This window comes from Podarcis gaigeae, assembly GCF_964106915.1.
Source record: "Podarcis gaigeae genome assembly, chromosome: 3".
NCBI lineage: Eukaryota > Metazoa > Chordata > Lepidosauria > Squamata > Lacertidae > Podarcis > Podarcis gaigeae.
Genome location: NC_139680.1, coordinates 43,297,042 through 43,312,103, shown reverse-complemented (window position 1 = coordinate 43,312,103; position 15,062 = coordinate 43,297,042). Strand labels below are relative to the sequence as shown.

Sequence of the window (15,062 nt, the reverse complement as noted above, 5' to 3'; positions counted from 1 at the left end):
CACAGCAACTTTGTGAGGAAGGTCAGGTTAGGTTGAGGTGGACTTGTAGCAGCACTGTGTGCAGCCTTGAATACAGGCACCCTTCTCACCAATAACAGGACACACTAGCTAATTCCAGCCCCCACCCCCGTGGTAGAGCCTGGCCCTGCCACCATGGAACAAAGCTAAAGTTTTGCCTCAGAAAGGGATGTTGTGTTGCACCTAAAAGTGAAATACTTAGAACTTAACTTTTATTATATGTGCCAAGCTTTTAAAGAACACACACACACACACACACACACACACACACACACACACACACACTTTCCTATAGGCTTGGATTTCCTTATCAAAGGCTAAATTCAGTAACATTAGTGCTGCTTTAATACATATCATTATAGTGTCATTTAATATGTCAAAGGCTGTAAATAATAAACTAACATAGTGTTATTAAACTGCCAACTGAAAGTGTAAAACTTTCCATTTTTATTGAAGTTCCCCAAACTGCACTTTTTAAAAAAAAACACTTTTGTTCCCACTCTGTAAGAGGAATAATGGAAAATAACACTATGCCCCAACAGCAGCACTGTTCATACAAAGATATGTTCTGAACAATGAAGTTATTTGTTCATATGTGACATATGCACAGAGGAATTTGAATTATGAGAGATTTTGTGAAACAGAATAGAGTACACACCATTGGCATTGTGTGAAGTTCCCTGCTACTGAATCTCTGTCTTGAGAAGAGTCGCTTTATTCTTCCTTCAAAAATCCATTAGTGTAAACTGCTCCTACTAAAGCACTTGTCATTGCACTATTATCATAATTTCATACCCCAAGAGAATCTGTTTGTCAGGTGAAGTGCAATTGCACATGTATTTAATTGTGGTTCACAGCAGCCTCCACTCTCCCTGAAATCAGAAAAATTGCAGCATTTTCCCAGTTTACCTGTCTGTTGATACAGTATCTATATTGTCCATATGTATTTTCTTTTCTGTAGTCTAAGCCAAATTCTTTTGAAGGTATTTTGTGAGAGGCTTCATCTTCTGTCCCATCCCCTTCCTCTCCCCCCACACAACAACCTCAGAAAGTAAAAGCAGAGTCGAGAACTCTTTTGAATGAGATATTGCCATTTGATTGGAATGCTGGTATTTAATCTTTTTAGCTTGATGTCACCACCACTAAAGAACCCTTTCCAGGACATGGCATTTGTCAGAAACAGCATTCCAAGAGCCATGCTAAATAAACACAGCCTTCTTGAAAAGTTCAAGTGGGCAATCAGTAGGGAAAGTGGTTTCTTCTCCAGTTTGTTTGCAATGTGTTTATGATTTCAAGGAAACCCCTGAGTAACAGGAAACTACTATGGCAGGCAGTTGGTGAGCCAGCTACTTTGATTTTACTTCATTAATTAAGGCTCAACACGCCTGCAATGAGGAACTATCACTCTTGTTTCTGCCATACAGGACATCATCAGATCAACTAAGAAGGAAAAGTGGGGAGTACTAATTCCTGCGAGTCCTTTTCTAGATAAGCAATGCAATTCAACTCCTTCAGGGGGCAATCTCCTAAAAACAGCTCAACAACCCTGGCAGATCCCCTAAGAAAAGCTCAACAACGCCCATGTCCACCATGCTTTTTAACACCTATGTTAAAACCACTGAGTGAGGTCATCCGGGGTTGGAGTGAGTGAGCAGGGTTTGGATTGCGGTGTCACTGGTATGCTGACGACATCAAGCTCTCTTTCAGTTTTAAATCTGATCCAGGCAGTGTGCTGGAACTACTGAGCTTGTCCAGGGTGTCACCGGGATTGTCAGATGAGTGTGTGAAACTCATGCCTGCCTTTTCTAACATTCGCCATCATGTATGCTCATTTGATCATCCCACTGTTTCTGGCTCCTTCTTCCTTACTTGTATTTTGCAGAAAGTAGGAATAGGGAAGATATCATACCAAATGTTGCCCTCAAGCTGGCTGCTGAGGTTAAATGGAAGTGTTTTGCATGCTAATGGGCTGGATTGTAAAACTTGTTATGCCAGCTGTTCCCCAAATAGCTTCAAGAATTACGACACTGCAGTGATTCTGCAAGGGCAGCCCTTCTAGAACCATGAAGGAACTTGCATAAGTTTTTTTTTTTTATAAAGGCAGCCACAATTCTATACAATTGCTAAGAATTGCTGGATTCAGCCATTTATGGTAAAGGGGCCATTTGGCTTTATAGTCAAGCACCTGTGCTAGGCAGATCAATTTGCGTTAGACGCTAAAAACATTCCCATTTTCAGGACAGTATCTCTTACCTACTTAGCAGGCAATTACACACTGCTTTTGTACTTGATGCCAAGCCATGGCATGTTTCAACCATGGTTTGTTAAACACACATTTGCAAACAAGGCGTGGCTTGTTCCTTCAGAGCTTGGCTTGTTTTCCACCTGCCCATATCTCATGCCTCTTTGGTCAGCAAGTGCCTGAGGTGGGATGGCCAAACAAACCATCGTGAAGCAAGGCTCTTGGGCTCAAACCTCAATGCTAAACTATAGCTAAACAAGCCATAGACGGCAGCAAACCATGGCTTCACGTCATAGTTTGTTGCCTGAAAAGAAATCATGGCTAGTCTGCTGGGTTGGCTTCAGATGTTCAAACAAGCCACACTATAGCTAAATGGCTTAGCGTTGTGTGAAACAGACCATTATGTCTTTATTGCTGTTGAATTTTAAATGGTTCCTTTTGGTGAGCTGATCTGAGAACTATGCCACAGGGTAGCCTATACATGGCATTTAAAAACCCCCATAGAATTTCCTTATTGCTGTTATTACCTATAACTGACTTGATTCAATAGTATATCTATTTTAAGATAAACGTTACTACTCTGCAAAGTAATCTGCCCATTTCCAAATGGGAAAACACTGTGCAGCTTTTTTTAACTAAAGGATAAAAAATCTTTTAATCTCTAGAACTACTGCTGTTAAGTTTGACATCAGTGAACCCTGTCTTCCCTTTTCAAAAAAATATTCAGCCACAGCACTTGCTTTATATAGCACCAATCAATACAGTTTAAGAAAATCTTCAGCTTTAACCTCTCTTCCATGATGGACAAGGCTTGTTATGTTAACCTCAGCAGCATTCTGTCCTTCTAATAATGTGTTGCAGTGCCTTACTCTACTTAGAAAGCAATCTGTGTTGACTGCCTCAGATTTCTTAAATAGCAAATAGTTGTACCGAAGCCTAAATAGGCTTTTCCCAACTGTTTGAGAATTTGTGGATGGGGGAATAAAGACAAGTGATTAATTGCACATTTCACTGTGAAAGAACGTTAATAAAAATATGTACACTACATGAGTTTTGTTTAACGTAGATATCAATTTCTCTGTCAGACATCCATAGTTTATGAAGTATTAAATAATTAGCAATCTTCACAAGGCAGACAGTTTTAGCATTGGCGATGTCAGACTGATACACTTATAATAAGCATAAATAAGCATACTAATATCCCTCTCATGTCTTCATATCCATCCCCTCATTGTTGATTGAAAAGTTGTCTTGTAGAGAAGATGATCATTGCATAATTTAGAATGGATGTTCAAACGATGGGCATGTTGTTACTCCACATATGACAAAGATCATCTGTCACTTTAGAATACAGGAATCTCCCAATCAAAATAAATAAAAAATTGTCCAGTAGCACCTTAGAGATCTACTAAGTTTGTTCTTGGTATAAGCTTTCATGTGCATGTACACTTCTTCAGATACATGCATTCTTCAGATGCATGCACACGAAAGCTTATACCCAGAACAAACTTAGTTGGTCTCTAAGGTGCTACTGGACAATTTTTTATTTATTTCGACTTATCAGACCAACCTGGAATCTCCCAAATGTTTGTTTGTTTGTTTGTTTGAGAAGTAACATTTTCTTTGTATCAGGTGGCACTTTTAATGTGGCATTAACCTGTTTTAAACAGAAGTGCTTTATCATCTTATGCTTATCTTTAATTTTATCATCATTAACTGTTATTTTCACTCCTTGCCTGCCTGTATTACTGTAGAATTTCAGCTCATTTATACGTTTTTGACCACCAGCACTGACTGCCTTTGTCACCAAACTGACACTATTTCTGGTCTGTCCTTTTTTTTCTTTTCTTTTTTCCCCCCTGCCCAACTGAGCAGTAACATTTGCTTTTCTCTGTCACTACTGGCTCACCTTTTGGCTACATTTCTACCACAATCAGCCCTCCATCAGAACTCTCCTCCATCGACTTCTGTGCTAACAGTTGCTTTAGACAAAAAACAAAAAAACCTATCTTATCTCCGTACCCACTTTTCTGTCTGACTTTGACTTCATTCTCCTCCTGTTATTCCAACCCCCTTTCCCTCCCCTCATTCATCTTGGCTGACCTCCACACTCATTTTGTCCCCTATGGCTGTGTTGCATGATGCTTTTATTCTCTTGCTTCTCCTTCTGACCTTCAGCTCTGGACCATCTCCATGTCATATAGATAGATCTCATGAATTTATTGCTGAAGACACTCTGCAAAAACATTGGGCCTCCCTCCGTCCCCCCCCCTCTCAGGGCTTTTAGGCTCCCTTTTCATGTTTCTGCAATTGTAACTTTCTCACTTCCATCCAAGTGAACTTCCCACTGTAATTCAAATGAGAAACAAACACTGTTGTAGTAAATAGATAGACAGACAGACAGACAGGCGACAAATACATACAGTTGTACCTCAGGTTAAGTACTTAATTCGTTCCAGAGGTCTGTTCTTAACCTGAAACTGTTCTTAACCTGAAGCACCACATAAGCTAATGGGGCCTCCTGCTGCTGCCACTCCACCAGAGCCCGATTTCTGTTCTTATCCTGAAGCAAAGTTCTTAACCTGAAGCACTATTTCTGGGTTAGCAGAGTGTGTAACCTGAGGTACCACTGTAGTTGCCTATATATTACTGGGGAGATTTCCTTTCCTCTAAGTGATTTTGAATACTTGAGATTGGGAACAACACACACACATGCTCATGGTATGGTGCATCCTGGCTCATTCTGCTAACTATGATTGTGAGTTTAATGCATTTTCATGTGGGATTTATTTTCCAAGAACTTGGTGCACACATAGGAAATATGGTACAGGTATTAATTTAGCCATGGGCTTCCCACATGGGCTTATATTATACCCTTAGCAAAAGGCCATCTGCTTTTTCTTCTTCTACCTCTTTGGTTTCAATGAAAGAATTAGACATGTGCTTAAATTTGACCCATTCAAATCCATGGGACTTAAGAAAGCTCAACTTGGCTTTGAGCCACCTTTCTCTGTTTTAGTTATTCTTGCCCCTTGGAAACTCACCTTTTGTCCTGCCTGAATAAGTTATGTAAACACTTTGAATGAGCAATTTATGGCTAGTGGCTGCTAATATACACCATGTTCAGCATGTTTGCCAATAGACATAAAGGCAAGGCCATGTAGTCCTACTTGACCCATTATTGTGTTTCCAATTATCCCTGATGCTCCAAGAAAGAGAGATTAATGCATCTGAAGATGACATGGCAAATTACTGCCGCTCCCTAACCTTTTTTTAAATTGCTAACACTGTTGTAATCTGTAATTACAGAAATCAGCGTGAGAATTGTGGCACTGTATAATTATCTTTTCCTGATACATTATTGCTGAATGAATTATTAATCTAGATCAGTCTTGTATCATATTTGCAACAGCTAAAGAATCATAATAATAACGTACAATTACATTTCATTATTTCTATCTTTATGTTCATGTTTTTGGATGTTGTAATTGGTAATTAATTTGGATTTTTTTAATACTCCCAAATAGCTGGTAACTTCACATGGTTGTAAATTATTTCATGTTCCAGCATTTGGCTAAAAAAAATAGGTGTTCGTCTCTTCTTCTCTTCATCCTACTTAGCTCTTAATGATTTTCAGCACAATCTACCAGTTCTGTTTCCTGCACAGTAAACGGGAACTTAACAGAGGAATATGTCAGTGGATTTTGCCATTTGAATGATAAATGGAGAATTGGCTAGAGAATATCCTGATGCAAAGGGAATTATTGCTGTTATAATTCATATTCCTGTTTCTGTAGTGGTATGAATGTTTCTGCTCCAGAACTGCAAAATTTGTGTGTGTGTGTGTCCCCCGTGTCATTTGTATATCACAAAAACAGCATAATAAATTTGCAGTAATATCTACAACATATGCTTCATTATTGTTGGTCAATATATAAGTTCTTGGTTCGTGAACTGGTTTAAACAGAAGCAAAGGGGAAACAGGATAGAGCAGATTTAACAGATAACATTCAGTATCTCACAGCTAAATGCCTAATCAGGAGCCCTTGTAGTTGTGCTTAGATTAAGTATGAGTAATAGTCATTTTTCCTCTTCTGTTCCCAATGAAAAAATATAGTCTTAGTATATTGATGAATGTGGGAGGGGGTTCAAAGTGAAGATAACAATTGATGTTTACAAGTCTTTCAAATTGGGCTAGTGGTCTTGTGGATACCTTACTGGTAAATGGGTTAGCCAAAAAAGTGTGGATTTGGTGGAGAAGCAGCCAAAGGGTTTTATAAGTTTCCTTGCTAGTTTAGTCCGTATTTCTTGGTCTGAGAGTGGTGCATTTATATTATAAAAGTCACATAACCAGTACAGACTTTTTGCTTCCTCCTCCGTCCACTACCAGATTGTCGTGAAGTGTTGTTAAATAGTGGGTGGAAGTGGGGGGGGGCAGTGGTGGCAGTGCTGGAGTCAGAATTCCTGCCTTCTCTTTCTACACATTAAGCATGGTTTGTGTGAAGCTGTTTTGGATTTTAGGCTGGTTCTAAATGCTGTGGTCTAAACCACTGAGCCTCTTGGGCTTGCCTATCGGAAGGTCGGCGGTTTGAATCTGCGTGACTGGATGAGCTTCCGTTGCTCTCTCCCAGCTTCTGCCAACCTAGCAGTTCAAAAGCATACCAGTGCAAGCAGATAAATAGATAATGCTGCGGCAGGAAGGTAAATGGTGTTTCCGTGCGCTCTGGTTTCCATCACGGTGTCCCGTTGCTCCAGAAGCGGTGTAGTCAGGCTGGCCACATGACCCGGAAAGCTGTCTGTGGACAAACACTGGCTCCCTCAGCCTGAAGCAAGATGATCGTTGCATCCCATAGTCGCCTTTGACTGGACTTAACCGTCCAGGGGTCTTTTACCTTCTGAAGATATGCTAAGAACTCATCTTCATTTAATAGATATGCTTTTTGTTTTCCAGTTTGGAGTCCCTTGATGTCCGGTGTTGTTCTGAAGCACATAGCTAATGGTTCCAAAGTTAGAGTGAACAAAATGGGAAAGTAGGCAGCCTTGTGGATTAAAGGATAACTTGAAACAGGATACCATTTTCCTTGATATTTTCTTACAGCCACAAGTTAGGTGTGTCAGCAATATCTCGAGGGTCTAGAACATAGGAATCTGCTTGGTATGTTATAGTGGTTTCCTCTGTTGCTATGTGTGAGGCATTTGTGAGAACTTTTGCTCCTGTTAGCATCCTTCAACCAGCATGAGAAAGTTCACCTCTTTCTTCTTCCACTGCTTGCTGCCATTCCAGAGGTAGGCCAGTTCCAAAAGTATTGAGGAGATGTGTTGCTTCCAGTCTATTTGTTGCTATGACCTATATTGATCTTCTCATGACAATAAGACAGAAGGGGAAGCCCCAGCGATATTTAATTACAGTTTCTTGCAGTTCAATTGTGCAAGCACATAGATTCTTTCCTTTTTTCAGTGCTTCAGAAGTCAGATCCTGTATCACCATAACTGGGTTGTTTTTATACATTGTGGATATTAGGTTCCTCTGTTTGTTCCACACTTCTTCCTCCTACCTGTAAGGGGGAAAGCAGACAATTATATCATGGGGAGTGGAATGGAGCTCCCTCCCTAAGTTTGGGTCCAAGTGCTATGTGTGCCCGATCAAAATCATCAGCAGATACTATGAGGTCTGGAAGCAGTGATCTAAGCCTTGAGGTATTAAATTGTGCAGGATCATTCTCTTGCACTCTCTTTACCAAAAAAAAGTAAATTAATTGTCATATTTTGATTTTCTGCATCTTCAAGCTTGTTGCATATATCTGTACAGTGGTACCTCTGGTTACGAACTTAATTCGTTCTGGAGGTCTGTTCTTAACCTGAAACTGTTCTTAACCTGAGGTACCACTTTAGCTAATGAGGCCTCCTGCTGCCGCCACGCCAAAGCAGCGCGATTTCTGTTCTCATCCTGAGGTAAAGTTCTTAACCCGAGGTACTACTTCCAGGTTAGCAGAGTCTGTAATCCGAAGTGTTTGTAACCCGAGGTACCACTGTATTTCCTTCTTGTAATTCTTTGATTTGAGGAGGGGGGCATGGATTTGGCTTAATTCTTTTGTTGCTGTAGTTGTGTCTGTTAAGTCTCCTGTTAAGTTCTGTCAGTTTCGTTTCCATTGGAAGCATTAGTTCTTTCCAAGTATTTTTTAATAAGCTTCTTTATGGCTTCTTCTTGTGCTGCAAATTCTTCTCAAGATATTCTTTTTGAGAAAGGAAGAGGCCACTTTTAAGGGCGGCAGCATCCTGGACCATGCATTAGTGTCCTTGTTGAAGTAAGCCTTCTGTCTCAGGGCAGGAAGAATGGAGTGAGGTCTTTTATTTTCAGCTTTTCTAAATCCTTTTGCATTCCCCTCTCCTTGCTTCAAGGTTTGGGGTTTTGACAACCAGGGCTTTTGCTGAAAACAGTTTTTTTCTGAGCTTTGGAGCAGAGCTAGAGTTTAAACGGCCATCTTCTTTCCTTCGTGGCCACGCTCCCTCCTGTTAATGCTCCCCCCCCCTCCCAACCTCATAATTCTATTTTCTAAAGGTTAGAACTAAGTTGCTCTGTATTAGCATTTTCACCTAACAGCTCCTGCATGTGGCTAGGCAGGATTACTAGGCTTGCTGTGGTTTGTATCTATCACTCTTTTAACCTGGATATTTTCACTCTTTAGAGTGAGCACTCTAGGGCTAAGGATTGGAAGGTTGCTGCTATTTATCAGAACTTGTATCTTTGCCTAGATCAGAGATGGGGAGCCTTAGGCCTGGGGGTGAAAAGTGGCCATCCAGATCTCTCTAACTGGCCCCAAAGACTCCTTGGCCATTCTCCCTACCTAGGCCCTTCATTCACTTAGCTCTGAGACCTCCTTGGGCAGCCTGAATGTGTCTTTGAACTGTGATAATTCATCCTGCTTGCCCGGATGGAAAGCTCTGGTTTTTGCATGGCTGGAATGTGGTCTGCTGTACAGACATAAGAGTCTCATCCATTGCTCTGCCTACTTTTGCCTCTGGCCCATCACTAGCACATGGCCCCTGAAGGGCTCTGCAAAAGGGAAGATGGCCCCTTGGGCTGAAAAGGACTCTGCACCCGTGGCTTAGATAATATAGTTATGAAGAAGCTATATTAGTGTAGCAAATGTCAGTAGCTCTTCATTTCACTCAGATTTGAGACACCCAACTCACTGAATTCAGCAGTGCAGTTTGCTTCCATTCTGCTTGTAATTAAGACTTTTCCTGACAGATTGACCTACTGCTATGTAGTAATTACTGTGCGTATGTGGGGGACCTTTTGTCCTGTTAGCTTATTTAGACTGAATATATTTGGCTGTCTTGCTTTCCAGTATTAGAACTGGTGTTTATTTAACGGACTGCATCTTGATTGTTTCATAGAATCTATCTTTCTTTTCTTATTTTAAACCTTCCTTGCCTTAAAGATGCAAGAGTGTTGTATAATTAACTGATTGGGAAATCAGTTAACTAAAATGATAATTAAGATTCATTCTGGATTTTTTGAAGATAATTTGTACTTGTACTACAATCCTTTAAAACTAACCTGCCCATATAAACATAAACTTACCTGCACATACCTATGAAGTAGTGCAGAACTCAGCCACTTCTGGGGGTGGGGGGAAGGTAAAAAATTGATATTCAGGGAGTAAAAGGTGCAACCAAGACTATCCTTCCTAGTCTGACTCACCACGAATTATTCATTCTCTAGGGGCCATCAAAAACAACATTCCTGTTGTATGTTTTCCTGCCTTCAGGTTTAATGCTTATTACATAGAATGGAACATTATGTAGTGGTTCTTCTCTCCCACCCCCTACAAAGAATGCAAGGTACTTGCTGCATGATGATAGTTCTCCACAAAGTAAGAGCTCCTAAATGTCCCAGCTGAGCTGGGTAGTGTGCGCAACAGGGATGCCATTTGGGGTGGCATGGCAGGGATATCATGTATCCTACCTCTTAATGTTGTCTTGCTCACTTTCAGCATAAAAAGTTGATGCATTGATAAGTGTGTGTCTTTACCCACCTGAAGCCTTGCTGAGCATAGTATGAGTAGGCCAGTAGTGCCTGCTTATTATGGGCTCTTCCACTTAACTGATGTGAAGTCCTGACTAAGGCCAGAGTTAGCAACTTGGCACTACTAGGCAGTTGCCAGGCACCCAGCACCTTGGCAGGTCCCACCCCTAATACCTGTCCATGAAGTGGGTTTTCAGTACTAAACCATGTCCCATATCAATTCTATGTTAGTGATTGTTCCAGGGCACTGTATGTCACCTGAATGGATGCCTCAGGCTGCCCTAGCACTCATGGGAGGGCACCAGTGTAAGAATTGGCCCACCAGTGGGCTCTGCTTCTGCCCATATTATGTGGTGCAAATTTTATCCTTCATCCTTGATGAGATTACAGCCATGGCAGCCATTATACAACTTCTACTGCAACCAGGAATCTGAAGAATTTGACTTCTCTTAGTAGCCAACCATTATTTGTGATTGTCACTGCCCCAGTCCTGGCTTATGCTCCCTAATACTCAGAGCTCAGTAGATAGGCAAGTCTTTCTCGCAAACAATCTCAGAATAGACTATGCAATGGAGTTAAATGGGACACTGCCTCACACTTGACTTCCAGTCTTGGGAGAGGTATGGCCTTATTTGGATTTTGTGCTCTAAAGTATCAGGTATCAGAGATATCACCCTGCTCTTTCCCCAAAGCTGGGGGGGCGGGGAGAGAAGGTGGCAATCTCATCTTTTCCTTCCACTTTACTTCAGAGATAGCGCCTCCAGGGATTAAAATGAAAGGCAAGTGAATGTGGACAGTTGCCAGAGGGCTGGGAAGCCTTTGGCGGTAATTCACATGCTCAGTCTCTACATTTGTCTCCCAGACAGAATCTCCTTCAAAGGTGAGCAGGAGGGGAGGGAAATACACTTTTTCATTCATTGAAAGGAGGGCATTCATTTAATCTCTCTTGCCCTTCATTAGTGTTGCAAAGTGATGTCATCTCTTATTTATGTTCTTCTTAGAGCATCGTCTTTTGCAGTCTCTTCTCATCTAGCTAATCTGCTAATCACTTTCACCACCCTATTTGAATTATACCATTTACTTCTGTGGCTGGTTATATACAGTGGTACCTCGGGTTAGGTACTTAATTCGTTCTGGAGGTCCATTCTTAACCTGAAACTGTTCTTAACCTGCGGTACCACTTTAGCTAATAGGGCCTCCTGCTGCCGCCGCGTGATTTCTGTTCTCATCCTGAAGCAAAGTACTTAACCTGAGATACTATTTCTGGGTTAGCAGAGTCTGTAACCTGAAGCATTTGTAACCCGAAGCGTTTGTAACCCGAGGTACCACTGTATAGCATGGAAGCATAAACCTATCTGAAAAGCGCATTTAAGATTATTTTTATTTCAGTGGCGGCCTCTCATGTTCTGTTCGACACTATTGTTGTGGCGCCCCCTGTGGTGCTGGTGCCCAGTGCACCTGAACCAGTGGTGCTACCCTAAAACCACCTTTGCTTATTTATCTCATGCATGCTACTTGTCCCATATTTTCAGAGCAACCCAGGAAGCAGAAAACTTGAAAGAATCAAAATGGGAGCGAAGAGGCAATAATTTATAGTTGCCTCATTCTGTTTCTTAATTAATACGTTCTTCTGTCCTTTTTAAATATCAGTATAGAGACAAATAGGACAGTCTGCATAACTATAGACCAAGCTGCATTCCCCAGCACATGTCCACTTGATACCTTTTTGTGTAGGCAGAGCCGTGCAAACATCAGCTTCCCCTTTAACCCATCTAGACCAGAGGTTCTAGACCATCTAGAGGAGGTTAAGGGGTGATATGATAGCCATGTTCAAATATATAAAAGGATGTCACATAGAGGAGGGAGAAAGGTTGTTTTCTGCGGACACGGAGCAATGGTTCCAAAGTACAAGAAAGAAGATTCCACCTAAACATTAGGAAGAACTTCCTGACAGTAAGAGCTGTTCGACACTGGAATTTGCTGCCAAGGAGTGTGGTGGAGTCTCCTTCTTTGGAGGTCTTTAAGCAGAGGCTTGACAGCCATATGTCAGGAGTGCTCTGGTGGTGTTTCCTGCTTGGCAGTGGGTTGGACTCGATGGCCCTTGTGGTCTCTTCCAACTCTATGATTCTATGATTCTATGACCAGTCAGTCAGTTGGACTTTTTGTCCTAGACCAGGTTGGCTTCATTTGGGGTGAAATTGAAATACTTTCCTTTATTGTTTTGCCTTTGCAAAATGCAACAATGTTTTGGGTATTACTCTTTTTTTAAAAAAAGCAACTTTTATCTTCTTTGTATATTTGTGTATTTTCTGACGCTTGTGCTTGGGTTACATCCATCTGTAATCTCTCACTAATTCCTCTGCCTTATTTCTTCTTCTGATGTTTGTGGAAGCATTCACATGGTGAGGGCTGGTGTTAAAATGTTTTGTCACACCAAATTTTGTCCTACTTAATAAAATATTATTAAAGTTTTTCTCTTTCTTTCTTTCTTATTTATTTATTTCATAAAATTTGTGCTCTGCTTGATTGTAAAAAAAAAACCCTCAAAGAGCTTTACAAAAGATAAAACAGTAAAATAAAATAAAATTCACAACCATATTTTAAATCATTAAAAAGTTAAAATACTAAAACAGATGTAAAATACTTCCAGCTTTCTAAGGCTCTGGGTAGGCTTGTCTGCTTGTTTAGCAGGTGTGATAAAGAGTACATTGAAGGCAGAGGGCTTGTGGTAGCTCAGTTGGCAGAGCATGAATCTCTTAACCTCAGGGTGGTTGGTTCGAGCCTCACATTCGGCGAAAGATTCCTCCATTGCCAGGGGTTGGACTAGATGACCCTCGTGGTCCCTTCCAACTCTGTGATTCTATGGTTCTATGTCCTGCTTGATCTCAGTAGGCAGCGAGTTCCAATGTGTAAGCATTGCCACACTAAGCAATTGGGTTCTTACAAATGCAGGACAGGTTTTATGAAGCAATGCCAGCTCTGTTGACATTCTTGCTTAGATGTGAGAATGGTAGCCACTTTCGTATTCAAGAAAGTGAAGCACCTTACAGGTGAGGAACAAAGCTTGCTTCTACCTATCACATGCAAGTCACTGTGAATAGTTACTCACTTTGCAAAGTGCTTGCAGAAAAGCATTGCAGCAGCAGAAAACAAGTACGGTAATTAAAAACATTTTTAAAAACCAATTAAAACCAGCAGTAAACTGACAATACATTAAAACATAGTGCAGATCTCTCTGTAGAGAATGATTTGAACACTTGGGGGAAAGTTTTATTTTAATGCTAACTATTATCAAGAGAGCATGGTCACAGTAACCAGCAGGATATCTGTTTCCAAGCCAGTTTATTGAGGCGCGAGGTGTTCTCAGATCATTTACAAGTGTGGATAGAGCATGTGCACTGTATGCAGAAGGTTTCAGGATCAATCCCTAGCATTTCGAGATAGAGCTTGGAAGTACTCCTGCCTAATACTCTGGGAGACCCCACTGCTGGTCAGCAGATAATACTTGACTAGGTTAACCAGTGGTATGATTTAGTATAAAGCTTCCTCTGTTCCTCTGCTGGGTCCTGTTCTGAAGACACACAAACACACTGATCCAATTGGTCAAGTGTACATACAGAGTGAACCCCACTGCCCCATTCTTTTTGATGCTGATAAATATTCTGTGTACAGGCAGTGGGAATTTTACATAGAGATTTTTGTGAAATGTTGGGTTGTGATAACTTATTCTGAATTGTGCCGGTAAGCTTCAGTTTGGCACCATAGTTCTAATATGAAAGAGCTCTGGGTTGAATTGCTTTTCTCTGCCAAAAGATGCTCACAAATGTTTTTTTAATTTGTGCTTCCCTTTCTCTCCCCACCCTTTCCCAGGAGCCTCCTATCTATTAAAACTGTGTTGGTTGATAGCCTTCAACATTTCAAGACGTTATTCCATATTCCTGATTCAATGTTGTGGGAGGGAGAAAGAGCCAACTAAGTGCATAGAGTAAAAAGCTTATAATGCAATTGTCTTTTCAGAGATACATTTCAGAGAAATATATATATATATATTTCTTGAGCTCTTTGTTCCAGCTAAGAATCAAAGTGCTGATCAGCAGTTCTGCAGAGAGCTGGCTAACCCATGCAGGACACAGAAATCATGATGTAATCTTCCTTTCTTAGCAAGCACTTTGACAAATCTCTCCAGCCCTATCTCTCTCCCTTATTGTTTGTTGTTTCTATTTTAGGGTGTGAACGGAATGTCTGTGGATGAGAAGACTGAATCCCCCATGTATGTGTATGAGTCAACAGTCCATTGTACCAATATCCTCCTGTGCCTCAATGACCAGCGGAAGCAGGATATTCTCTGTGATGTGACTTTGATTGTGGAGGGGAAAGAGTTCCGAGCCCACCGGGCTGTGCTGGCTGCGTGCAGCGAATACTTCTTGCAGGTGTTGGTCGGGCAGACAGAAAATGATCTGGTGGTCAGCCTGCCAGAGGAGGTATAGTATGTCACCATTCCTACGTCCCTTAAAAAAAGCAAAACTTTATAACGTGGTAACAGAGACAGAGAATAAGCCACTCTCTTGCGGTTAGGAATTAGCTAAACCTGAAAGGATTTTTTAAACAAACAACAACAACAATACTGAGCTCAGAGCCCCTTCATGTTTTCAGATTTGACTCTCTGTGTGTTTTAGTCCCAGGAGTGAGGGCAGTAAATGATTCAGAATCAGCCTCCCTGTGGTCTTCTGGGCTAGAAACAAGAGAACAAAGGAGCTTACCAGGCAAGAA

The 15,062-nt window shown here is 41.1% G+C and overlaps 1 protein-coding gene across 7 annotated transcripts in view; it reads left to right on the top strand.

The window, feature by feature from the left end:
- Positions 1-15,062, top strand: part of BACH2 (BTB domain and CNC homolog 2) — a 236,990-nt gene that overhangs the window by 176,946 nt on the left and 44,982 nt on the right. For all 7 annotated transcript variants that reach the window (XM_083730226.1, XM_083730222.1, XM_083730225.1 and 4 more), the window contains one exon: positions 14,519-14,773. In XM_083730226.1, coding sequence (XP_083586352.1) covers positions 14,531-14,773 — 243 coding nt within the window. In that variant the 5' untranslated portion in view covers positions 14,519-14,530. The remainder of the gene's footprint in view (positions 1-14,518; positions 14,774-15,062) is intronic.